Source organism: Schistocerca cancellata, chromosome 1, assembly GCF_023864275.1.
Source record: "Schistocerca cancellata isolate TAMUIC-IGC-003103 chromosome 1, iqSchCanc2.1, whole genome shotgun sequence".
NCBI lineage: Eukaryota > Metazoa > Arthropoda > Insecta > Orthoptera > Acrididae > Schistocerca > Schistocerca cancellata.
The window spans coordinates 762698361-762724326 of NC_064626.1; the positions used below are offsets into that span (position 1 = coordinate 762698361).

Here is a 25966-nt window from a genome sequence, read left to right on the forward strand (position 1 = left end):
AAAGAATCATCAGAAAAATCATTAGTCGTCAGTGTTCATAGTACAGCATAAATCTTAGCATACAATACACAAAAGAATCAAATAATCATGTAGTAGTCTTGGCACAACGTACATTCTTAATATAAACCTCCACACAGCAAAAATAAGATTTCATACAGTGAACAAAATAAAGAAAAAAATCCTTTAGTTCTCACATGGACATGTATCTGGCTCCATAACTTTTTTTTCTGTGTTCATGTTAATCAGTCTGGTGTTTTTTTATTTACATTCTGTGGTAGCTTTTCCCTCATAGTACCATATCTAAACATAACTCTACTTTTACATTTTGCAGATAATCTTTCCATAACCCTACTGTTAAAACTATGCATTTTGAACAAAAACAAACATAGCTCTACAGCCACAAACTGCAGCAACCCTTTTTCTTAATGTAATTGACATTATGTAACTTCTTATGAGAAGCACACATTTCAGCACACATTTCATATGGATTAACAAAATTTACTGCATTGACAAAAATTTATTTTGGTTTATTTTTAAACTGTTGACAAAATTGGCTCTGATACTTCTCCCACCAGTCAAAAACATTTTTTTACAAAATTTAGATAGCTTCTCCAACACAGATTCATTTTTATAAAATTTAGATTTCAGATAATTATATGGACTTAATGTTTAAAATTCATCTATTTTTTACAGAATAACAATTCACACTTTTTCATTCTTCTGGCAAATACACATACTTCAAAGTGAGAACATTTTATCTCATCATCCATGTGCTTTATTCAAAACTTTGGCTTCCACATAATTATTACATAAATTAATTACATCATCATTAATTTTAGCCACATCATGATGTTAACATTTTCATCGTTAATTACACTCAACTTCTAAGTTAACTCCCACCTGAGGATTTGACTTCATCTGCCCTGATTCAACAGCAACTGTTTATTTTCAAATTTCTGACTTAAACTCTGCAAGATGAACATTATTTTTCTGAATCATACTTTTCAGATTGTCTCCTGCTTGCAAAAATTATTTACTTAATTTACTATTTTCCATACTGCTCACTATAAGCAGGGAGTCCATGTTTAGAGTCCGAGTCTGGCAAAAGTTTTCAATGTTGTCATTCCATCATACAACTGAAGGTTGTCCACATTCACAACTGCAAATACATTTCATGTATTTCAGAACAGCTGTAATCAGTGTAGTGCCTGTTCCTCGGACATGCATGCACTGCAGTATCATACTATTCGTTTTTGTAAGATTTGTTATTCATTGCTTTAACTTGATCACTCAGATCATCTTTTAACTTTGTGAGCCATTCAAATACCTAGTTATATTTTCTTTTAATTTTCTATCCAAATAATATTGAAATTCTGCCATTCTTCACTATGTTATGGTATATACATTACCAGGCTTTCATGCATAGAACTCACTCGTTACAAAGGCTTAATGTGGAGTTCTCTAATTCTTCCCATCAGCTACAAAAAATGTAACAGCATGGATACAGTACTTACCCATTGAAACTTGAACAAACCGTCTGGTTGCGTTACTTCTCAATTTAATTTTACTAGTTAATTTGAAAAGTATCTTATGAAGTCAGGTCCTTAATAATTTCAACAAGAGTGAAATGATTTAACAAGTTATTAAGGCAGTTGATGTTAACAATCTGAAGGAACAGTGAGTTATTTAGACATAACAGCTGTGTGAAACAGTGAGGAAAGTGAATGAGAAGTTATAACTGCTCTGATCATACTAATATTCTAATCATGAATACTGCCCTAATATAACAGACAGATTTTCTGGACGGAAAGTCTTATCATTCCCCACAATCTTCTATGTTGCCGGGCCCATGATGATGGCATTCAAAGAAAAATACCTCATTTTTGTATCCATTAGTGTGTTACTGATTTTTTATTGTACAGTTTGTGATTAAGAAATGACCAACCATGAAAAAAAAATGTAGGGTGGACACAAAGAAAAAATATCACATCTTGCAAAAATAAATAGCTTCAGTATTGTTCGATTGTATTGCAAACATGTCTATCTCCATGGTGTGTACAGATAAACTTGTAAGGAAGAAATATTCCTTCTTCTGAGCAGATATTATGCAACTAAACTAAAAGCACCTTGAAGCTATTTACAGTCCCATGTCAGTTTACATTGTCCATTGTCAAGCCATGATAAAGAGGCTCTACACAGGAGATGATATTTGGAGGAAAAAGCTAAGAAAGCAGATATTGTAGTATACCATTTAAAAAAAAGTTCATTGAAATTTTACTTATCGTTTGATGACTTACTGCATTTTGCTTCTCTGGCAGCTCTGGAATAGCAAATGGTCAGCTCTAATTGGCAATTAGGGTGTTGGAAGTGCAGGCAGATCACATTTATTTCAGGTTTTTAAGATTCCAGCTTTCACAATGAGTTTTTTAACCACTTATCTTGCCAACGAGAGACCATTTTATATTTTAGAGATTTAGTGAGTGTTTTGATCCTCATTTTAGATAAAAGCAATTACAATTATCACACATAAGAGAGTAAAAGGTACTGTACCTAAGTGCATATGACACTTTTTTTAAGATACTGCAGAATTAAATTTGAGAGAAGTGAGATCCGAATCCCTGTGCTGCCCTCTTGATTTGTGTTTTCCATGGTGTTACATGAATCACTTGACGAGGCTGCCAAAAAGGTTTCTTCAGTGAAGTCATTGGCCAGATGATCTCCTCAGTCTTTTACAATCTGAAATACTATTCCATCTCTAATGATATGTCACCAGGGTGCTGAACTTTTTAACATTCGTTTCTTCTTCATGATACTGATACCTTAGAATGGCTTAGTTGTTGACATGGGGAACAGTGCGAGAGCAGATATGTTTCAGTTTTGTAAAGCTTTTGTCTGAGCACATCTAGATCATTGGGTGCCAGATGAACAGAGCAGTAAGACTAACATGCATGAAGAAGCTTGGTGAATATTTCACAACATCTGGTTTACACGACAACGTCAGCTTCAGCTTCAGTGAAAATGTGATCACATGCAGCATCTAATGTTGGGGTATCTGAATTTGAAAGGGATGGGCAAGTGAAGGGGATAGGAAGTAAAAAAATATTATGACAAGAGCTAATGAAGAGATGTGGAAAATTTCAACTTTCAGTTTCACTACCAGTTCACTGACAGTTAGCTGAATATATCAAAACTACTACTACTTCAGCTAAGAATTTTCATTCCAGCAACTATGCGCTTCAGATGCCACAACATATCCATACCTGAGGTAGTTGCTGATGAAGCATGATTCACATTCTTGGTCCAATAGAAATTGCTCAAGCAAGCACCTTTTCTCAAGCAGAGACTGCTGAACATAAACTGAAGAAAGAAAATTCAGGTACTCAGGGTAAGTAAGACTGTGTACATCATGCTGCAAGAACAGAAAATCATACAGCCTGCAGTACTGGTGACATGCAGATCACCTGAAACTGCACGTCCCCCAGACCACTACAAACAATAATACATAACAGAAGAAAATGAAGCCAACAATCAGACATAAAAGTGTTAAAAATTGAGTGTAAAAGTCAGTGGAGTGTTAGCAACAGCAGCCTCCTCCTCTCCACAAACAGAGGTATTATCAAAGAAGCAAAAACCAAGAAAAATAAGTCATAAGTCATGAGATAGTGCAGCACCGGTTTTCTCTGAAAGGTCTGATGATGACATTCTTCATGACCACATTGAAAATTAGGTTTGCCTGGACAACTATCCAGTGCCTCATAAATTCTCACCTTAATGGAAAGGCAGCGAGAAAGAAATGGAGAAGACTCACCAATAAATGGCTTCCATATTCCGATGGAATATTAATGAAATCATGGTTCCTGTGATTGTATTAAAACACTTGTAACAACAAGGACTCTGTTTTCATATCTCCAGAAAATGCATGTTGAAGCCTCTGTACTAAATGAACATAGTCTCCTACAGAAACGACGTCCTCCATGGGCAGATGATTAAAGGTGGTTTGACTCCTCAGCACTCTCATGCAAGCAATTGCTGTTAGTGTTTGAATTTAGTTACATCTGTCAAATTAAGTAGTGCCCAAAAGAACCTCACCAAAATCGATGCTGGGCAAGGATAAGTGGACATTGCATAGACAAAGGTTGCATTTTCAAATCATAATATGACTATGATGGATCAAGATACTGATGCAGTCATTCTGAAGGCTTTAGATAACCTGTAAAGACTTTTGTCCTTGGAGGGATAGATTCAGCTGATTCTCATGCCATTAAGTAGCATTTCCAGCCAAGAACTGTAGTTTTCTTCAATTGCTAAGGGTGGATTTTAATGTGACAGGTAACTGATCAATTGAATTCTCAAAAAAAAAAAAAAAAAAAAAAAAAAGGTCATAAGCCATGAGATCATGCACCACTAGTTTGCTCTGGAAGGTCTGATGATGAACTACATATATTTGGGTTGATTTAGCCTGGAATTTGTTCATGGAGAATAATCACAGCAATTTCACCTGTAAGAATAGAGACTGTTCAAACCATGAGATGTGTATGTTGATATTCATTAAGTGCACTGTCCATCATACTTTTAAGCACCTTGAACCCATCAACATCATTGTCGTCATCATTTGTGGCAGTAGCATGCTCTCTTAGGAGAATCTGCAACATATCACCACACAGTACAGTGGAGTATTGCCAGATATAAAGTAAATGATGCACCCTTGAATATCTTTGATTTATTCAAACAAGTAAAGGAGATTTAAACTAAAATCACTGCAAGAAATTCAGTTTCCTTATAGCAGGGTGACAACCTTGTCTGCTCTATGGTGTTCCCCAGTCATATCCTCAAGATCTTCTTACTATATAGTTTAACAGTCTATGACACAGAGGTACACATGATGTTAAAGTGCACTGGAGCAGGCAGGATGTATTTGAACCATTAAATTTCTTGTTGCAGTCATTTACAGAGGAGGCAATATATGGCATGAAAAGCAATAAAGTGAACAGCCACCACAAGTCTAGAGAGCAGCAAAGCTTGACCAGAATGTATCCATATCTATTTACAGAGTGGCGTAAGGCGTAACATGCCTTTTACTTCATAAATGGTTCCAGATATCAAAACGAGATTTCCCACAATTCATAGTATAATGAGGGGCTACGTTATGTTTTGTAGGGATAATTGCCTGAGCCCTGGTATCAACGGGGATATTGAAACTGTTACTTTTTTTTTCTTTTTTAATGGAACCATATTTAATGGGATTGCTTTTAATGAAACTGTATTCATTAGCTCTTGGAAAGACAATTACAAGGATTTAGCACTTGTTAATGTTGATATTGGAACCTTTTCCAAAAGAATCTGACAAATCTATTACAACTGAAAAGCAATACTGCCAGAATTGGTTTTTGGTTGTAAACACTGCCAAGCAGAACTCTCATGCCAAGCTCTGTCATTATATATGCCAAGACAGGCCTGTGATACTAAGATGAAACCTCATTTCCTACATGACATAGATACAGGGTCAGCTAAGATTTTTGTATGTAGAGCTCTGATATATATTAGCTTTTGGTGAATCAGACAGGGCTTAGGGAAACTATTTCAAATGTGTGTAGGTTTCCAGATTTTTGTTAAAACAAACTACAGTTACATGAGGCAGTTTTCCCCATTGCTGCTTACTTGTCAGAGCTGAAACTGAAGTGTCAGTTCCTCATATTTCATAATGATAAACAGCCCTATTCACAAAAAAGAAACTACTGTATTAACAATATCATGAAAAGGCTAGATTGTTACTCATTGTAAAGATGACATGTTGAGTTGCAGACAGACACAATGAAAAGACTGTTACACATTGAATTTTTGCATGAAGATGCTCTCAGAATAGAAAACACGTACACATTCACACAAACAGGCTCACCTCATGCACGTATGGGTGCTATCTCTGGCAGCTGCAGCTCTTGTGTTGAATGAAAGCATCAGTCCAGTGGGGTTTGGGGAATGGAGAGGGATAGCAGGTTATGGGTGGGGGAGAGTAGAGCACTATCTGGTGGAGAGTAAGGATTAGATAGCAGCATGACAAGGGTGCCAGGTGTAGTGTCAGGAGGCTGTGGTGGAGGGAGGGGTGGACAGGGGGATGGAGAATGAGGAGTGTAAAAGGAGAGGAACAAATAAGAGAAAAGATAAGTGGGTGCATTGGCAGGGGGCAGCACACAATTGAGGGTGAGAGGACTTGAATTGGGAGGAAGTGATAGGACAGAGAGGGCAGAAACTGTTGGGTAGAGGATGTGGGGCCAGTAGGTTATTGCAGATTGAGGCCAGAATAATTTCAGGAGCCAAGAATGTGTTGTAAGGATAACTCCCATCTGTGCAGTTCAGAAAAGTTGATGATGGAAGGTGGTCTAGCTGGCCTGGGTTGCGAAGCAGCCATTGAAATCCAGTGTGTTATGTTGAGGTAGATGTTGTACAGGGTTGTCCACTTTGTTCTTGGCCACAGTTTGGTGGTGGCCATTCATACTGGCAGACAGCTGGTTGCTAATCAGACAAATATAAAAAAAAACTGTGCAGTGATTGCAGTAGAGCTGATATTTGACATGGGCGCTTTCACAGGAGGCCTGGCCCCTGGTGAGATAGCATTAACTGGGGAAACAATAATATAAATAATAATAATAATAATATGTGACCTATCTGCTTGGAGACAACTGAATGCTTCATAAAGCCAAAAATCTGCTATTGGATAAATTTATCTGTAGATACTACTTGAAACCCTGTGGAGGCCCGGGAAAAGAATAGGCCTCCGGTATGTTCTGCCAGTCGTAAAAGGCGACGAAAAGAACAAACCACTAATAGGGCTAACCCCCCTTTTAGTGTGATTACTTGGTTCAGGACAGAACTAAAGAAGCCTCGGACAAGCGCCATCATGGTCGGGGACGACGTTTGAACCCTATGCCCGCCCACAATGGTAACGACACTGCTAGCCAACTGGAAAATGACTTAAATCCAAATAGAGGTGTTTTGCAGGATATTCTTCCTGCAACCACCCTAGAAGGAAAACAAAGACAGAGGATGAGATGGTCAGATGAAGTTAATCGACACCTCATGTTCTGTTATTGCCAAGCAACAAACCTAGGAACTAACACAACTGGATACAGATCACAAGTATACACAACATTTATTATCAGATACCCAGAATTAAAATTTTTAACAGAACAACGACTAGCTGATCAGATCCTTGTAATAATCAAAAATAACAGGATACCCCAGTCAGAATTAGAAAACATCAAACAACAAGTACAACAAATACTGGAACAAAATAATGTGCAATCAGAAGAAGAAGAAGAAAATACAGTAATGGACTCAAACATCCCAGAGCAAACAAACAAAGAACAACACGCATCAATTAAACAATCAGAGGAAAACAAAATCTTTAGACAGCCACCAGAACATGCACAAATAGAACTTGAAGTAACACACATGTTAGATATAGAAGAAAAATTTCAGCTGACAATATAGAATACAAAGACACAAATACAGACATTAGACCATTCATGCATAGACCGCCAAATAACCCACAAGTCGAAACAACAATAAAAACTATCAACACAATCATACACAACAAAATAAATGAAAACACAACTATGGAAGAGTTACAACTACTGGTTTATATAGGAGCACTCACTACACTAAATATACATACTAAGCAGAGATCAGAACCAACCAACACACAGAAGAAACCCACAAAACCAGCATGGCAACACAGGCTACAGATCAGAATAGAAAAACTGAGAAAAGACATCGGGCAGCTAACACAATTTATAGGAAATGAAATGTCAGAAAAAAAAAAAAAAACGAAAAAGGTTAGGTAAAATCTCACAACAAGAAGCGATAGAGCAATTAGATGAAAAGAAGCAGAAATTACAAGCATTGGCCAAATGACTTAGAAGATACAAAAAAAGTGAAAATAGAAGGAAACAAAACCAAACATTCAACACAAACCAAAAGAAATTTTACCAGACAATAGATAACACACACATTAAAATAGACAATCTACCAAACATAACAGACATGGAACACTTCTGGAGCAACATATGGTCAAACCCGGTACAACATAACAGGCATGCACGGTGGATACAAGCAGAAACAGATACATACAAGATGATACCACAAATGCCTGAAGTGATAATTTTGCAACATGAAGTCACCCAAGCAATTAATTCTACTCACAATTGGAAAGCCCCTGGAAAAGATAAAATAGCAAATTTCTGGCTAAAGAAGTTCACCTCAACACATTCACATCTAACTAAATTATTTAACTGTTACATTGCAGACCCATACACATTCCCTGATACACTTACACATGGAATAACTTATCTGAAACCTAAAGATCAAGCAGACACAGCAAACCCAGCTAAATATCGCCCCGTAACATGCCTACCAACAATATACAAAATATTAACTTCAGTCATTACACAGAAATTAATAACACATACAACACAGAACAAAATTATAAATGAAGAACAAAAAGGCTGCTGCAAAGGAGCACGAGGATGTAAAGAGCAACTGATAATAGATGCAGAGGTAACATATCAAGCTAAAACGAAACCAAGGTCGCTACACTACGCATACATTGATTACCAAAATGCTTTTGATAGTGTACCCCACTCATGGTTACTACAAATATTGGAAATATACAAAGCAGATCCTAAATTGATACAGTTCCTAAACATAGTAATGAAAAATTGGAAAACCACACTTAATATACAAACAAATTCAAATAATATCACATCACAGCCAATACAGATTAAGCGTGGAATATACCAAGGAGACTCATTAAGTCCTTTCTGGTTCTGCCTTCCTCTGAACCCACTATCCAACATGCTAAATAATACAAATTATGGATACAATATTGCTGGAACATACCCACACAAAATCAAATATTAGCTATACATGGATGATCTAAAACTACTGGCAGCAACAAATCAACAACTCAACCAATTACTAAAGATAACAGAATATTCAGCAATGATATAAATATGGCTTTTGGAACAGACAAATGTAAGAAAAATAGCATAGTCAAGGGAAAACACACTAAACAGGAAGATTACATATTGGATAACCACAGCGACTGCATAGAAGCGATGGAAAAACAGATGCCTATAAATATCTAGGATACAGACAAAAAATAGGAATAGATAATACAAATATTAAAGAAGAACTAAAAGAAAAATATAGACAAAGACTAACAAAAATACTGAAAACAGAATTGACAGCAAGAAACAAGACAAAAGCTATAAATACTTAACACTATACCAATATTGACCTACTCATTTGGAGTAGTGAAATGGAGTAACACAGACCTAGAAGCACTCAATACACTTACACGATCACAATGCCACAAATATAGAATGCATCACATACATTCAGCAACTGAAGGATTCACATTAAGCAGAAAGGAAGGAGGAAGGGGATTTATCGACATAAAAAACCTACGTTATGGACAGGTAGACAATTTAAGAAAATTCTTTCTAGAACGAGCAGAAACTAGCAAAATACACAAAGCAATCACTCATATAAATACACCGGCTACACCACTGCAAATTCATAACCACTTCTACAACCCTCTAGATCACATAACATCAACAGATACGAAGAGAGTAAATTGGAAAAAGAAAACACTACATGGCAAGCACCCGTATCACAGCCACACATCGATCAAGACGCATCCAACACATGGCTAAGAAAAGGCAATATATACAGTGAGACAGAAGGATTCATGATTGCAATACAAGATCAAACAATAAACACCAGATATTACAGTAAGCATATTATTAAAGATCCCAATACCACAACAGATAAATGCAGACTTTGCAAACAACAAATAGAAACAGTGGATCACATCACAAGCAGGTGTACAATACTAGCAAATACAGAATACCCCAGAAGACATGACAATGTAGCAAAAATAATACATCAACAGCTTGCCTTACAACATAAACTTATAAAACAACACGTTCCCACATACAACTATGCACCACAAAATGTACTGGAGAATGATGAATACAAATTATACTGGAACAGAACCATTATAACAGATAAAACAACACCACATGACAAACCTGACATCATACTCACCAATAAAAAGAAGGAATTAACACAACTAATCGAAATATCCATACCCAATACAACAAATATACAAAAGAAAACAGGAGAAAAAATTGAAAAATACATCCAACTGGCCGAGGAAGTCAAGGACATGTGGCGTCAGGATAAAGTTGACATTATACCAATTACACTATCAACTACAGGAGTCATACCACACAATATCCACCAGTACATCAATGCAATACAGCTACATCCAAACTTATATATACAACTACAGAAATCCGTAATTATTGATACATGTTCAATTACCCGAAAGTTCCTAAATGCAATATAACACATACCGTACAGTTAAAAGGAAGTCATGCTTGATCAAGGTCTGCGTCACTTTCCATTTTTAACCAGCCATAACGTCTGAGAAAGGAAAGAATAATAATAGTAATAATATGTGACCTATCTGCTTGGAGACAACTGAATGCTTCATAAAGCCAAAAATCTGCTATTGGATAAATTTATCTGTAGATACTACTTGAAACTGTAATACTGTAATTGGGTGGAACACACTTTAAACAAACTAAATATTTTATTCAAAATGACTGATGACATGTCAGCCACAAAATAAATACTTTTCTCAGTAAAACTTAGTTTTCCAGTTTACTTAAGTATGTGCTCAAATTTTTTACCATTTACTACAAGGCACATATGCAATCACTGCTCAAGAGATAAATAGACAAAAGTACATTGGATGATATTCCATTGCATACTGTGGCAATTTGATGGTGTATATTGTCTGGTGTAGTTGGGGCTTCAAGATACTCTGCATCTTTTAGTGTTGCCCTTAGCCCTTTAGTGTTGCCCTTAGTTGCCTAGTGAAGAAGAACTGGCCATTGTACTGCAACTTTCCATCCTAACCAACAGTCAGGAAACTATTGTGCTGCAACACAGGAAGAGTGCACTGGGCAGCCATTGTGTTGAAGCCACATGCACTCTTGCTTATTTGGTGGTAGAATGTTCATAAGAAAATGTGTGTATGTTTTTCTGTTTAACACCCTTGGGATCAAGTAAGGTACCACAGTGGAATTTCCTTGGATGTCACACAATTTGTTTACTCTCCGTGGTCATAGGTATTGTACCTGATGAAGAAGGTAGCATGGATTGCATGCTGTTCGGTAGCGCAAAATACATAAATTTACATTAACATGATTAGTAAAAGTTGTTTCGTCAGTAAAGAGCGTGAATTGGATTATGTAGTGTCATCACCCTGGTGCTGCAGAGCAAACATATAAAACTTTATATGATGTACAAGTCACACCCTCCAAGTAGCTGATGGAATGACAGATGATAAGGGTGGAATTCATGTCACACAAGATGCAAATTACATTTGTCTGGCTGATATTACAATCCTTGGCAATTTGTCTAGTGCCACCACACAGACTGAAAAGCATTGTAACCAGGACAGCTTCTTCAAGCACTCTTGTCAGTTGCAGTCTTCATCCTCGTGACACCGAAGCTACTTACTTGCACTATTGACCCAATAATTCATGCAAGTGCCTGGCACAAAGAACAGCAACTATCAGGATAGACATCCCTATAGTGCCATACTGATTCAACAACATTTCTTTGACACTCACCATATAAAAGTAACATGTCTAACTTTTTCTGCTTGGTGTACATGACTGTGTGCAAGAAATATTGAAGCAGAAATGACCTACTGCTAGCTCTGTTAGTTCTGCAATGCAGACATGTAAACAGTTGAAAGGCTAGATACATAGCCTGGCATGAATGTGTTTAGAATGCGATAGCTGAGTCCAGAATAATTCTTGGACTTTTTTGTGAAGAATTTCAACCTCAAAATTAACAAGAATTGTATCAATGTACTCATCGTTTTAAAACTTTCGGATGCCATTAAAAAAAGTATATCATTCTGTTTTAAAAAAATCATAATTGTTTGAATATCAGTTGACTCATAATTTAAGACTATTTATGACATAACAAAAGTATGTGCCTCTTAGCCCCTTGCCAAAAACCTTGTTTATATATCTCAAATAGTTTAAACAATAAAAGGGATGTTCTGTCTTATGTGACCCATCCTGTATTATCTACACACATTATAAATTAGTCTCTCCATGTTTGTTAGTATCTGAAGGCAAATCTCAGGATCTGCTGTGGGGCTTTTGATACGGTATTCACTGTTAGAAAACTGATTCACAAGAATGGTTTGTGTATAAAATTTATTACTTCTATACCAGATAAGTTGTCAGTTGATACGTAGTGCTATCTGTGTCACCAGTAATAAAAATTTGAGGAAATTTTATTATAAGTTATGTTTGCTCATCAGACATAAGTACTAATTTCTTAACCTGACAGTTTGTGAAGGTTGTATAGGTAGATACAGGATGGGCCTGTTAAGAGATGACACCCGAGATATATATAGAATGAGAAAACATGTTGAGATGCATCTTTTACAAGGTTATAGGACACAGTGTGACAAATTTTCTGATGGATCCAGAATAATTTTTACTGTTATAGCAACTGAATTATGACACAGAATTGTTTGTTTTTAAGTAGACAATTATATCTTTTACTGTGCCATTTGAAGGGTGGAACTTCATAAAATAGTAAAAAGATAGCATTGCTATGAACAACTATACCATCATCAGGAAAAGAGATCCAACAAATGTTGCTGTACTGCTTGGAAGGTTCTCTGGTATTATGTTGGATTGTATTGTGTGAAGTGCACAGTATTTGGGTGAGGCAGCTGCTCATCATCTTCAGGTGCAAATGCGGATACCTGTTGTGGCTGACCAATTTATAGACTGATTCATTAGAAAAGTACAGGTGCCAAGAGGTGATGCTGTAATGTCATCACAGGAGAGAGTGACATCAGAGAGCCCTGCCAGAGAAACAAGCCACTGATTCAGCATGTGCAGTACAAGGGCATTCGGCTGCAAGCCACAGACTCTGTTCAAAGTGAATGGGAAAGATGTTGGTGCCTGGCTTAGCTTTCCTGGTTTCGATATCCCATCAGTGTTATCTCACTGAATTTGTTTATCTGTAGCTGATGACTCCTTAACGCTGGTTCCATTCCAGTTCATAGGTATGAATAAGAAAATCTTGATCTTTCCATAGTTCATGCCATGTCCTATATCAAGACAGTGCTCAGAAATGGCAGATTTTTCTTGATGACCTAGTCTGATGTTCCATCAAGCTCTTGGATGAACCTAGACAAAGGAACCATTCTGGCCCTGAACAGAGAACTGAATTTTGCCCTTATGAATTACAAGCTACCTAACAAGGATGAAAAGGAACCGGGTGTTGTTGCCAAAAGTCAGATATTAGCCACAGTTAAGTCTACTAAATAAAAAAAATCAGTGGAGCAGAGAGAGAGGAATTCTGTGATTTGTAGAGAGATGAAGATCTGGTTGTGCTTCTGGATGAAATGCCAGGGCGATTCCTAATGCTTCAGAGTATCATAACAAAGTGTCATTTCTGTCAAGGATAATATGTACAAATGCCTAAAATGTGTCCCTAGTGTGTCAGAAAGCAGACAAGCAGCAGATCTGCTGAAGAATTGAGGTGGAAAGTGGCCAAAGGAGGTGACACTTATTAAATTCTGGGAAAAGTAATGTCAGAATTTATAGATTATAATTATTTCTGTAAATGTGTCATTCTAAAACTTTATATTTCTACAGGGTGTATACGACCCGGGACAACCGGGAATTCCGGGAAAAACCCGGGAATGTTTTCATCCGGGAGAAAACCGGGAAAAACCCGGGAGTTTTTCGGAATTCCGGGAATTTTTCATTGTTTTAGCTTTCAGTTACATTTTTGTAGTTTTGACTGCAGAATTGATTCTCTAGCAAAGAATGTTATTGTATCCTGCTACTGGAGAATGATACTGCAGCAATAAAATATAAACGAGAGGGAAAAAAATAAAACTGTAGTGGCAAAGGAAATGTTCATTTTACGACAACAAAACACCGTGCACGCACAAGCGTCTACAGATAGCAAAAATATGTTAAAGGCCGTAGGGCGCAGACTAATTCTTCGTAACAATAAACTGCTTGCTATGAGCATGACGTCACAACTGTTCACATTAGGTTCGTTTGACCAGTTGCCAGCGGTCTGTTGCGCATGCGCATTTGACTGGGGTATAAGCAGTACCTTCTCTCGCTTCCCGCTTCTTGAAGTTTGGCTGTTAGCTGCATCGGTAGTAGCGGCAAGCAGCCAGATGCAAACGAGAAAAATTTTTCTCGCGCGCCCTAGCTGCCAGATTCGCGCTTGCACAGAATTGTCTGAGTTGTAGTGGGGAGGGGGTTAGTCTCCACGTGACCCGTGTTTACGTTAAGTGATTTCGCTGCTTCTCTTCGTGTACAGCTCCCACGTCAAATGAAAACAAAACGGATTTCTGTGGCCGGGAGCTATCAAGTGAATTAAAATGCATTCACATAATTACAGAGGGCAAAAATATATTATTAATTTCAGTTTCTGATTTTATTTTCTTTCCAAGTTAGTAGCAGTCAAGCATTAATCGCCTTGCAGAAGAATGAAGTTATTTTTGCAAGTTTGCTAAAGAAATTCCGCTGAGGCAATCATTTTATTTGAAACGAAGTGTTTCATTTAACAACTTTGGGTACTTCCAACTGTTCGGTGAATTTCAAGTGCACGTTATCATCTTCTGCCATGTATGGCATTATGCCATAGTAAAGAACCAAACATGAGATCCTAGAGTGCTGGTACTCCAAGAAAATTTACATCCCAAAAACCACACTGAAAAGCTTAATATCAGATGGGACCTACTTCATTGTGAATCTGGAAAAAACCAATGTGCACTTCAAGCCGAATTATGCATTTTAGTATGATTCACGAAATTTTGATGCCGTTTGGAGTATCCTCTGATGCCCTGTTTCTTTTATGGTGTAGTGTAAGCTCTCTTAGTGCTTTAGACACACGAACATGCGGGCTTCCTACACCACTGCAGTTGCACACGCACAATAATTCGTTTTTGGCGCTCTCTGGCAACTGGTAAATCGAACCTATAACTAACAGTATTGCGAACGGTGGTTAGAAAAGCGTTACTTTCAAAGTAAATTTCTTTTTACGCAAGATGAATTATGTTACGTGTGTGAAAGCGGGATGGATATCTAAATCACAGAGCGTTCGAAACTGAACAGTTTGAGGACCAGCCACTTCAAGAATTTCGAGCCGAGGCATTTATGTCACAATTTTAAATTTACTGGCACATTTGTGTGATGTATCTTAAAGTATATCACACCAAAAAAAGACCAATATTACACGTGAAAGCTTAGCTTTTCTTGTAGATATACGGTACTGTGTACATTAATGTAAACCGTTAACTTTTCCTCTTGTGTGTTCGCGCTATGTAACCAGTAATCTTGCTAGTGGCTGACTATAACACGTGCCCTATGCTCTGAATAGCTGCTGTCATCGGCTGGCGAGATCTCGTGGCTTGAGATATGACTCGCTTACAAAAGGACATCACAACCTCGGTTGCAACGCTCCGGAAACTAACAAGCTGTGTTCGGTGCAATTCGAATTTATACTTTCGTAATACAAAAATATGCAGCGTATATGTTACTGCAAATCAAAGGTCTTTCCAAAACTTCTCTCCTTTTTTTTATTAAAAGTCTCTCCAAAACTTCTCTGCTCCGTCGTTTTTTTTTTTTTTTTTTTTTTTTTTCAGGAAGTTCTACGCGATTATATAAAACGTTAACCATTCAAAGGATTGATAAATTTTACAGTTCCGAGGGAAAATCTACGGAAAACCTACTGTCACTTAGCACAGAAAAAGTGTATTTTCGATATTTTTTACAACGGGATATCCGGGAGAAATCCGGGAATAATCCGGGAATTTTTTTTCCTTGTCCCCGTATACACCCTGTTCTATTAGCATTAAGGTTTTATTTCTCTTTCCAAAAATGTAACATTATTCAACCAATGGCATTACTGTTATCAGCACATTTCTGATGAGCACTTAGCCGTATCGACCTCTAAGCAAAAATGTTGAACTAAAAAGGAAAGTCAGTTCATCAGTGTATTGCAGGAAATTCTTACAATGTTAATACAATAATAGTACAAGAAGTGAAAAGTATTAGCACAGAAATGTATTATAGGAAATACTTGAAATAATAGATGGTAAGCAACAATGTTTCCTTTCTACTTATCAGAAGGTATTTTATTCTTGATCAGAATCAGTAAAATAAATGTTATCTGGTGCCTCTTAGTTTAGGTTTCTTCATCGTTACCATTCACTTTGTCATGCTTTTTTCCCCCTCTGTTCCTTTCTATCCTGCTTTTGCTACATATTTTAGCTCTTTGTAGAATGAATTTGTTATGGACAGGGAGAAGGAGAGGAGGAGGAATCCAGAAGCTTTAGAAGACTGTTGTATTTTGCTAAATTGATACGATTCGATATGATTTTTTGCTCAAGTTCTGGAGATCTTTGAAACCATCTGCACAATGTTTTCTGAGGTTTAAAATCTTTTTTGGCAAAAGCCACTGGCACACTGAGATAGTCTTTATAAAAGTGAAGTAAAAGTATCTTTCTTTTCTGGTCAAAACCATGTCATCTTTTTTATTCTGGGTACTTTTGATCCAAGGTATTTGTCTGAAGAGTCTTCCAATTTGAAGGAGGAACTCCACATATCAACTACTAGAAATTTGCAGCTGGCCTTTACTACAAGTCTTTGTCAGTGTTGTGGGACAAACATCTTTTGAAATGTTTTCTTTGCATTTTCAACAACAACAAAATCTTAGTAACACTCCATAAATGAATGACCTTGTACAAAAAAGCCGTGATCAACACACTCATTCTGGGTATTGACTTCAATATAAGAACAATACCTGATCATTACAGCACTCTTATTTTGTCCTCCACAATTATCGATAAATGCAACAATGCATTTGATGGTAGATGCAAAGTTTTCAATATATTTTAATAAGCAGATTACAGTTTCCTGGTGACCTTGCTCAGCTTGACCTTTATGCCACATGAACATTGTGACCATAGAAGTTTTTAAATCGTGGATGCAAAAATGGTATGTCCACAACTGTCTGCAGTAAAACACCAACTACAAGCAAGTACTGGGGTTGGGAAGTTTTCTTGAAATCAAAGCATGTAACTGCAGTAGTCTCTTCATCTCTAAAATACTCAACTGCATTAGATTTTGCCTGCTTTGTAGTTTCTACATTCCTCAGTTGTGATCCCCTTTTGAACTCTGAGTGCACTAACATTTTCATTGCCATTCTTCTTCAGGTTTTCCAATCTGTCACAAGTCATACACAAATCAGAGTGAGGCTAAGAACTTGAGATCAAAATGGTTTGCAAATATATACCTATAAATGGAATCTTTACAGGTTCAGCTCTTCTTGTTGTACAAAATTCTTTATACAGGTCAATACGTTTCCTAATATTTAAATTTGTATAAAGAAACTTATTTGTGGGATGTCTTGCTCTGGTACAGCAACTCATATGCTTAGGGAAATTGTTGATGTGATGTGGTCTTTTAGTAAATCAGTTAATTCCTGTGAGAGTTTATTAATTGACTCTTCCTTTCCTCTCTGATCTTTATGTGAAACTATGGTGTTAGAGCCTTTTACTTTTTTTGATACAACATTGTCAATCCTCTAGTTAGACTAATACAAAGTTAAGTGAAAATTCTTTGCAAACACTTCCCCCACATATTTGTTTTTATTTATTTATTGGACCTAAGCTGATAAGGGCCATTAGGCCCTCTCTTGCATCGGACCAGGGTTTTCACACATACAAAACTTTTTTTTGCATCATAGTTACCTAAGAAATAACAGTTTTACTATGACAAATAGTATTAAAATGATTTGAGTGTTTATAAAGTCAATTTAAGTAAATAATACTATGAACTAATAAAGTAAATACTGGCAGTACTAAGCACTTAATTTGCTATCTTTTACTTTGTTTCTTTTTTTAATTCTTTTTTGGTCTTTCGGTGTGACTGAAGAATATTGAAAAGGTGTTTACAAATCATGGTTACTCAGTTTCCAGTTATCATCAAAAATCTCTTGCTACTTCATTTGAGGTACATTTATACTGCACTTGAATCTACATTCTTGAGGATTGTTTTTCAGTGTTTCACCAGCTTGAAACCTTCCTCTCCTGTCTGTAGATTCTTTCCCAGAGTTTGTTTCCATGTGCTGTTGTTTGCTTTCACAAGTGTTCTCTTCTGAAGTGTCTTGTTCTGGAACAGTGATCTACTTTTGTTTTGGAAGAGTAAGCATCATCTGATGCAGTCTCATTGACTATCTCTTCATTATCAGTTGGCAAAAAAATTGCAGTAAAAGAAAACAGGTTAAGGTCACCCATGTTACATTAGCAGTCGCTACTACATTAGGTCATAATAAAGAATTTAATATGTAGACTAGTAGTTTTTACTGTCATCCAAACATAAAACCAGTCATACATGTTTTGTCATTGCCACTGTCTAGAAATAAGCAATAATCTGAGAAATTGAAAATTATTGTATTCATTAAATAAAGTTAAATTTGTGTGTGAACTTAAAAAGATATTTATTATTTACCATCAAATTACAAGTTATGTTCACCAGAAGAATCATTCACAACTTTCAATTTAAACTGCTTAATACCATTTAAATGACATTTTTAAAACCAAGCATCAAAAAATGTTTTTTTTTTTTCCATCTGTATTCATTTGTAGTTCAATGAGAGTAACAGTCATGAAACTCTTTCAAAGTAAACATCACTGAATTGGCAGCACCTCACCACGACATTTGTGTAAACAGCTGTATTGTTAGAAAGCAATGGAGGTAAATGCGTCACACATCACTGTTGGCTTTCAGATGAAGCTGTACCCCTGTTGGCTTCCAAGAATACCATTCCCCCCATACATCAACTTGTTGCCAGTAGATATCAGCATTGTTGAATTTTCACTTGTATTCTGTAGCCAAGACATTTTCATGTACGTTAACTTTATGAAGCTGCACTTAACTCATATTTTTCAAATAGTGACTTATTCCCCTGGGCTTCTTGATGCCTCAGTTCTGGTCTCCCTGATGATGTCATGAAGAATTTCAGAGATCAAGATCCTAGACCTTCCAGGCTGTAAAGCTTACCAAAAATCCACAAAGATGATGTTCCATTGGGACCTATTATTAGTGCCATTGGTTCCCCCATCAGCAAGCTTGCCAATTATCAGGCTAATGACTTCCATAGTTGATCACTGAAAACATCATATTTAAAACTCTCAGATGTTCATTGACAAAATCATGCAAATCAGAGCTGATCCAAACAATATATTAATCAACCCAGATATGGTCACTTTGTTTACGAAAGTTCCTTCAGAGGGCATGTTTGTGACAGATTTAGGGTGCAACTGTATGGTGCCAAAACTCTGAAGCAATTCACTAGTCACATCACAGCATGTATCGGAACATCTGGATCAGTGTAAAGTCAGAAGGAGAAGGAAAACTGCCATTTTTAGATGTTTTGCTTGTATGGCTCAGCCACTCAGTAGGCCACAAGCTGACACACACTTATTTATATCTTAGTGCACAAAGGTTTCACCACTCTGCCAAGAAGAGAACTTGCTTTAAATATGTTAATATGAGAGTCATTCAGTAACTACAGAGATAAGTTGGTCTGGAAGAAAAAGCATTTATTTTTACAAAACATGTTGGTGCACTTCCTCCCAGTCTTCTCAGAAAACTCCATGCTTTCCTATTCAAGTGGGGAAAGTCCATATTTTCGACTGTTTCTGCTCGTTTCTGCCTCCAAGACATGACCAAGCTGGACAATAGTTCCATAGCTATCTCTGGGTCATCACTTTGCTGGATGTGTTGGCACAGTGTTTCACTTTCGTCACTCCATCCTGGAACATATTCTTTTTGTTATCCTCTTGGCATACACTTTTTAGCTGTTGCTGTCACTGCACCAATGAAGCATTTATAGTTCTTATGTGATGGACGTATCCAGCAAAAGGTCTTATCCAGTTCTGTTGAAAACTTTGTCCAGTCAGCTTACTGGAAATTTCATCGAGCATGCGGGGTTGATCGTATGACAGGAACCATGCAGCCAATTTGTACTATTACAGGTCTGTGTTGTCTGTGAGGAAAGGCATCTATCACTTTCCTTGTGGCATTGATGGGAAAGCCACTTTTGTTGCAGCTAACAAAGCATAAGTCAGGATTTGAATCCTTGTCCCAAGCAGCTGACCTGAAAGTGCCTTGATCTTTGGCATCAAACACTAGATGAAGATCATTCTCTTCAATCCATTTATTATTTATTATTTATTTTATCCATCTTTCAGCACTAACATGCAATCGATGTTGTCAGAAGAGTTACAGCTATTTGTACATTATGTTTTACATACCAAAATATTACATTGTAAAAATATAGCAATGTTGTAGACTATTAGCTTACAACACCCTCTACACCTAGATCCATACATAACAGTAAGCCATAATTTATCAGCATTAACATGCAATCAATGTTGTCAGAAGTATTATAGCTATTTGTACATTATGTTTCATATAACAAAAATATTACATGGAAAAAAAGATAGTGTTGTACCCAATTAGCTTATAGCTAGCTGCCTCTACATCCATAACTATACATAACAGTAAGCCTTAGTTTATCAATAAATTAGATCATCTTTACAACTATTCTGAAATTCTTCTACACTGTAGAAAGTATTTTTCTTCAACCACACTTTGGTTTTAGTTTTGAAAATATCCATTGAAACCAATTGAGCCTGTACGGGTAAAGTGTTGAATAATTTTATGCCTATGTATTGATAGCTAGATTGGGTTTTCTTAAGCCTGGTTGTGGGTATATCAATCATATTTGTTTGTCGAGTATTGTGTTGATGAACTGATTTCCTTATAGTGTAGTAGTTTAAGTTTTCTTTTATGTTTAATAGGCAACAATATATGTAAAGAGATGGGACTGTGAGAATTTTTAAGTCTCTAAAATAAGGTCTACGTGAGGTCTTGTTGTCAGTGATTCCGTACAAACGTCTAATTGCTTTCTTCTGCCAAGTGAAAATTTTTTTGGCTCCTGGAGAGTTACCCCATAGGAGAGTTACCCCATAAAAGAATGCCATATTGTAGGTGGCAATGAAAGAAGGCATAGTATGACTGAAGGAATAAATCTTGTGTAACACATGTGTGTAGTTTGGCTAGTAGGTAGATAACTCGTGATAGCTTTCGACATACATAATCTGTATATGTGTCCCAAGTTAATTTTGAGTCAATGTGTATTCCTAGTAGTTTAACAGATGATAACTCCATGTTACTGTTTGATAAACTGAAGATTATCTTGACAGTCTTTTCATGGTTCATAGATAAGTCATTAGCTTTAAACCAGATATTAGATATTTTGAGACACTCTTCACTTTCCTCCTTCAATATGTTTATATCCTTTCCAGAATTAGCTAATATTGTGTCATCGGCATAGAGGATAGATTTACACGGTAAGTTGTTCGGAAAGTCATTTACAAACAATATAAATAGTTGAGGGCCAAGCACTGAGCCCTGAGGAACACCTCGTTTTATACTTAAAGCCTGTGACTGTTGGTCATTATGCTTTACTATTTGTTTTCTATTGCTGAGGTATGATTCAATTAGTGAGAGTTCCAAGTGTTTGATTCCATAGCAACACAGTTTATCTAATAATAATTTGTGGTTAACTGAGTCGAAAGCCTTACTCAAGTCAATTAGAATGGCTTCAGCAGATAATTCTGACTCAAATGCGCTTAGTACAAAAGAGATAAGGTTTTCAACTGCTTTGACTGTTGATAAGTTTGACCTGAATCCATACTGAGAATCATTTAATATATTATTGTCTGATAGGTGTATGCATATTTGCTGCATTATGCAATGTTCTATTATTTTTGAGAGAATAGGCACAAGTGAAATTGGTCTATAATTATTGATACAGGACTTGTCACCTTTTTGTATAATGGTATGACAACTGTTTTTTTGAGACATTCTGGAAAGTGTCCACTCGAGAGCATCCAGTTTATCAGTATGCAAAGAGGGTATGTTATGAGATCTACAACTTTTTTAATTACATAGTTTGTCAGGCCATACACATCTTCAGATCTAGAGTATCCTAATTTAGAGGTTGCTTTAATTATATCAGTTACTTGTACTTCTCTCCATTTACAAGCTGACACTATGTTTGTAATGTTTTGTTGAAAATTTCTGCCAGATATGGGGTGAGAAATAGGTGTATGTGTTGAATTGGAATTCTGGTTGCTGTGGGTTGGAAGGCTAAGATTGGCAGAGTTGACAAAAAAGTGATTGAAATCATCAGCAGTGACGTTAGCAGCATTTGTGTTGTCTTTGTAGTTTATATCCATACCTAGCTCTGCTTTTATTACTTTCCATGCAGCCATACATTTATTGTATGATTTTTTAATGAAATCACCATTTGCCTTACACTTGGCTATTTTAATTTCAGATCTATATTTTCTCTTCAGGTTTTTGTAAGTTTCTTTATCTACTGCTCCCTTTTTGACCTTATCGTGACAAGTAATTACCAACAGTCTCAGTTTTTGTAATTGGGGTGAAAACCACTTCTGTGAAGTTGAGTGGCTACGTTTCCTAATTTTTTTGTTTTTTTAACCAGTGGACAGCATATGTGGAAGATTTCAGAAATGATTTTGAGGAATGTGCTGAAGGCTTCATCAACATTTCTGGAGGAATGTGTAACAGTATTCCAATCTATAGACTTAAGTTCTTCTCTATACTTGCTAATATTTGTATCTGTAGATAGTCTGACACACTGAGTTTGTTCTTCATCTTCTTTTGGTTTTTTAGTAATTAGTTTCACCCTTATACCTCTATGGTCTGACAGGTAATCGACATTAAGTAAGCCTAGCTCAAAATCACATTTCTATACATTTGCTATTAGATTGTCAAGACAGGAGGAGTGCCTTGTAGGACTTTCATTAGCACAAAAGAGATTATAGGATCTTAACATGTTTACTAAATTAACATTTCTGGCTGTCATTTTCCTAATGTCTATGTTTAGATCCCCAAAGATTAAAATTTTGTATTTAGTATATTTTTGTATACTGATCACAAGTTTTTCTAAACGCTCTATAAATTGTTCTACATTACTTTCAGGAGTGTGATATAAAGACACAATTATGAGCTGTATACTAGGTATAATAAAAGCAGCTGCTTCAAAAACACCTTTAATGCATAGGTCACTAACTTCAAGAACAGAAAACTTTAGGTCTAGATCATTGCTAATATATATGGATGAACCCCCATAGGATTCACTGGGTCTGCAGAAGTATGCAGCTAATCTGAAACCTGATGGTACATACAGTTTTATATCCTCTTCCTTTAACCAATGTTCGTTTATACATAAAATCATTCTTTTGTTACTTTTTAATAGTATACCAAGCTCATCAGCTTTATTTTTCAGAGACCTGACATTTAAGTGCAGAAATAAGATAGAGTTACTGTCACAGGAGGGGAGGAGTACAGTATTATGGGGCAATGGAGAACATTTAATTGTTTTTTCAGCCCTGGAATCTATGTTAGGTGGCGGTTGGACTTCCTTGGGATAAACCATAAAAAATCTTCATTTCTCTTCTGTAATTTTTTGGGTCTGTTTGAAACACGGTTGGAAGTTTGTTTCACTTTACTGTCCACAAGTTTTATAGGAACATGTTTTCCCAAATCATTTGGTATCACTTCATCATGAGACAAAGATGATACTTTACTTACTGTGACTGGTCTATTCTTTTCTGCTTCTCTTGAAGGTGATGGAGGAGGAGCTGGTACTGTTTCTGCTGTTGGTGAAGTTAGTTTAGTTGCTGCTGGTGGAGGAGTTGTTTCTGCTATTACTGGTAAAGGAGTTGGTTCTGCTACTGCTGGTGTGGGAGATGGTGCTGTTGCTATAGGAACTGGTTCTACTGCTGGAGGAGTTGCTTCTGCTGTTGCTGGTGGTGTTTCTTCTGCTATTGCTGTGCTGATGGTGTTTCTTCTGCTATTGCTGGTGAAGTAGTTTGTGCTGCTACTGCTGGTGAGGGAGATGGTGTTACTGCTGTAGGAGCTGGTTCTAATGCTGGAGGAGTTACTTCTGCTGTTACTGAACGTGGTTCTTCTGATGCTGCTGTAGATTCTACTTCTGTTAGCATTGCTTCTTTAGGTACTTCTGCTGCATTTTCTGTTACTGTACCTGATTCTGCATTAGTCACTCCTAGAGATACTTTCTGTGATGATGATACAGATACCACTGGTGATGTTGTTGGTAAGTATTGCAGTCTCTGCAAGCATGCTCCCATTTTCATCATTTTGAGAGTACTTTCAAAGATTGTGGTGACTATTGAAGTCTCCTACATAAACTGCAGTCCTGAATGGCGATGAAATCGATATTGTCGTCCAGCAAAAATTTTGACAGATAGCTACACTTTGCCCTGCTAAAGCTTTCAATATTCAGATGAAGGAGGCTGATAGTTGGTCCAATGTTTCTTGTTAATGTGCTCTAAAAATAACTGTTTCTGCTGTTTAGTTGATACGTCATTGCCAGGAGATCCTATGGATAGTCTGGCTGCCTGTAATCACTGTTGCTCAATTAGCACCACCCAGGAGGCACGTGTAGGGTATTTTCAAGTTAAACCAATGGACAAGAGCAATGCTACCTCCCAGCATGCAGTGCACCAGCATGCAGAAAAAATTCTGAAGTAACACCAGACCAAATTGCTTCCCACATCATTACTACATCAAGAGTGCCTCCTGACAGGAAACGTACAAGACATATCAGATGACAGCTTCATGACCCGAAAAAGATGGCATCTCTCTCATCTGATCATGCCCGTCCCTTCACAGTTTTTTGCATTGACTCTGGACTGAAGGATCTCAAACCTCTTAAGCTGCCTGGATTCGATGGTATCCATGCAGAATTCCTGATCCATATAGGAGGACAAGCTAAGAAATGGCTGGCAGAATCCTTCAGTGACATCCTGCTGACTGGTTAACTTCCATTAGAGTTTAAAAAGACGAAGATAATATCTGTTCTGAAACCTGACAAACCCAGCAACATGGTAAGAAAGCTATCACCCCATTGCCCTACTTAGCTGTTGCTACAAGCCTTTTGAAAGGCTAGTGTATAACAGAATAAGCAGTGCTGTCCTAGAGAATGTTCAAGTTGATCAGGCAGGCTTCAGCCCAGGGCGTAGCTGTTGTGACCAAGTATTTCCTCTCATATTCCTCATAGAGTCAAGATACCAAATGAAGCAGAAAACATTTGTGGCATTTATTGGTCTAACTGCCGCCTTCCACACTGTGTGGAGGGAAGGCATTATCTACAAATTTCCCAGGATCATACCCTCCAGAACAATGGCTCTACTGATTAACAGCATGCTAAGCGATCAGAAGTTCCAAGTAACCACTGGAAGCAACATAAGTAAGGAGAGGAAGTTAAATAATGGATTGCCCCAAGGATCAGTTCTCTCACCATTACTATTCAATCTATATCTATCTGATCTACCTGACACTTGGTCCAGAAAATTCTGCTATGCTGATGACCTGGCTTTAGCTGTACAACACCAGGAAATGAAGACAACAGAAGAGATTCTAACTAGTGACCAGTCTGTAGTAGATAATTACTTCAAAATTTGGAGCCTCCAACCCAGCGTGAGTAAAACACAAGCGTGTTGTTTCCATTTAATAACCGGTTGCTGAATGTAAAATTGGAAGTAATTTTCAGAGGAAGAATTGTTTGTCATAATTGGAACCCAAAAGATCTTGGTGTTATCCTGGACCATACACTATGCTTCAAATAACACCTTCTTACTTTAGCTCAAAAGTTGAGGACTCGAAACAACATCCTCTGTAAGGTATGCGGAACTACCTGGGGATAT

The 25966-nt window shown here is 36.9% G+C and overlaps 1 protein-coding gene across 1 annotated transcript; it reads left to right on the forward strand.

Annotated features, from left to right (window-relative positions):
• The first annotated feature begins 3282 nt into the window (after window positions 1-3282).
• LOC126101031 (glycine-rich protein 1-like) lies at window positions 3283-24791 on the forward strand. Its single transcript, XM_049911730.1, has 4 exons — window positions 3283-3385; window positions 23864-24046; window positions 24109-24354; window positions 24616-24791. Exons 1-4 carry the CDS (start codon window positions 3283-3285, stop codon window positions 24789-24791), a joined length of 708 nt encoding a protein of 235 aa, XP_049767687.1.
• Window positions 24792-25966: the final 1175 nt, after the last annotated feature.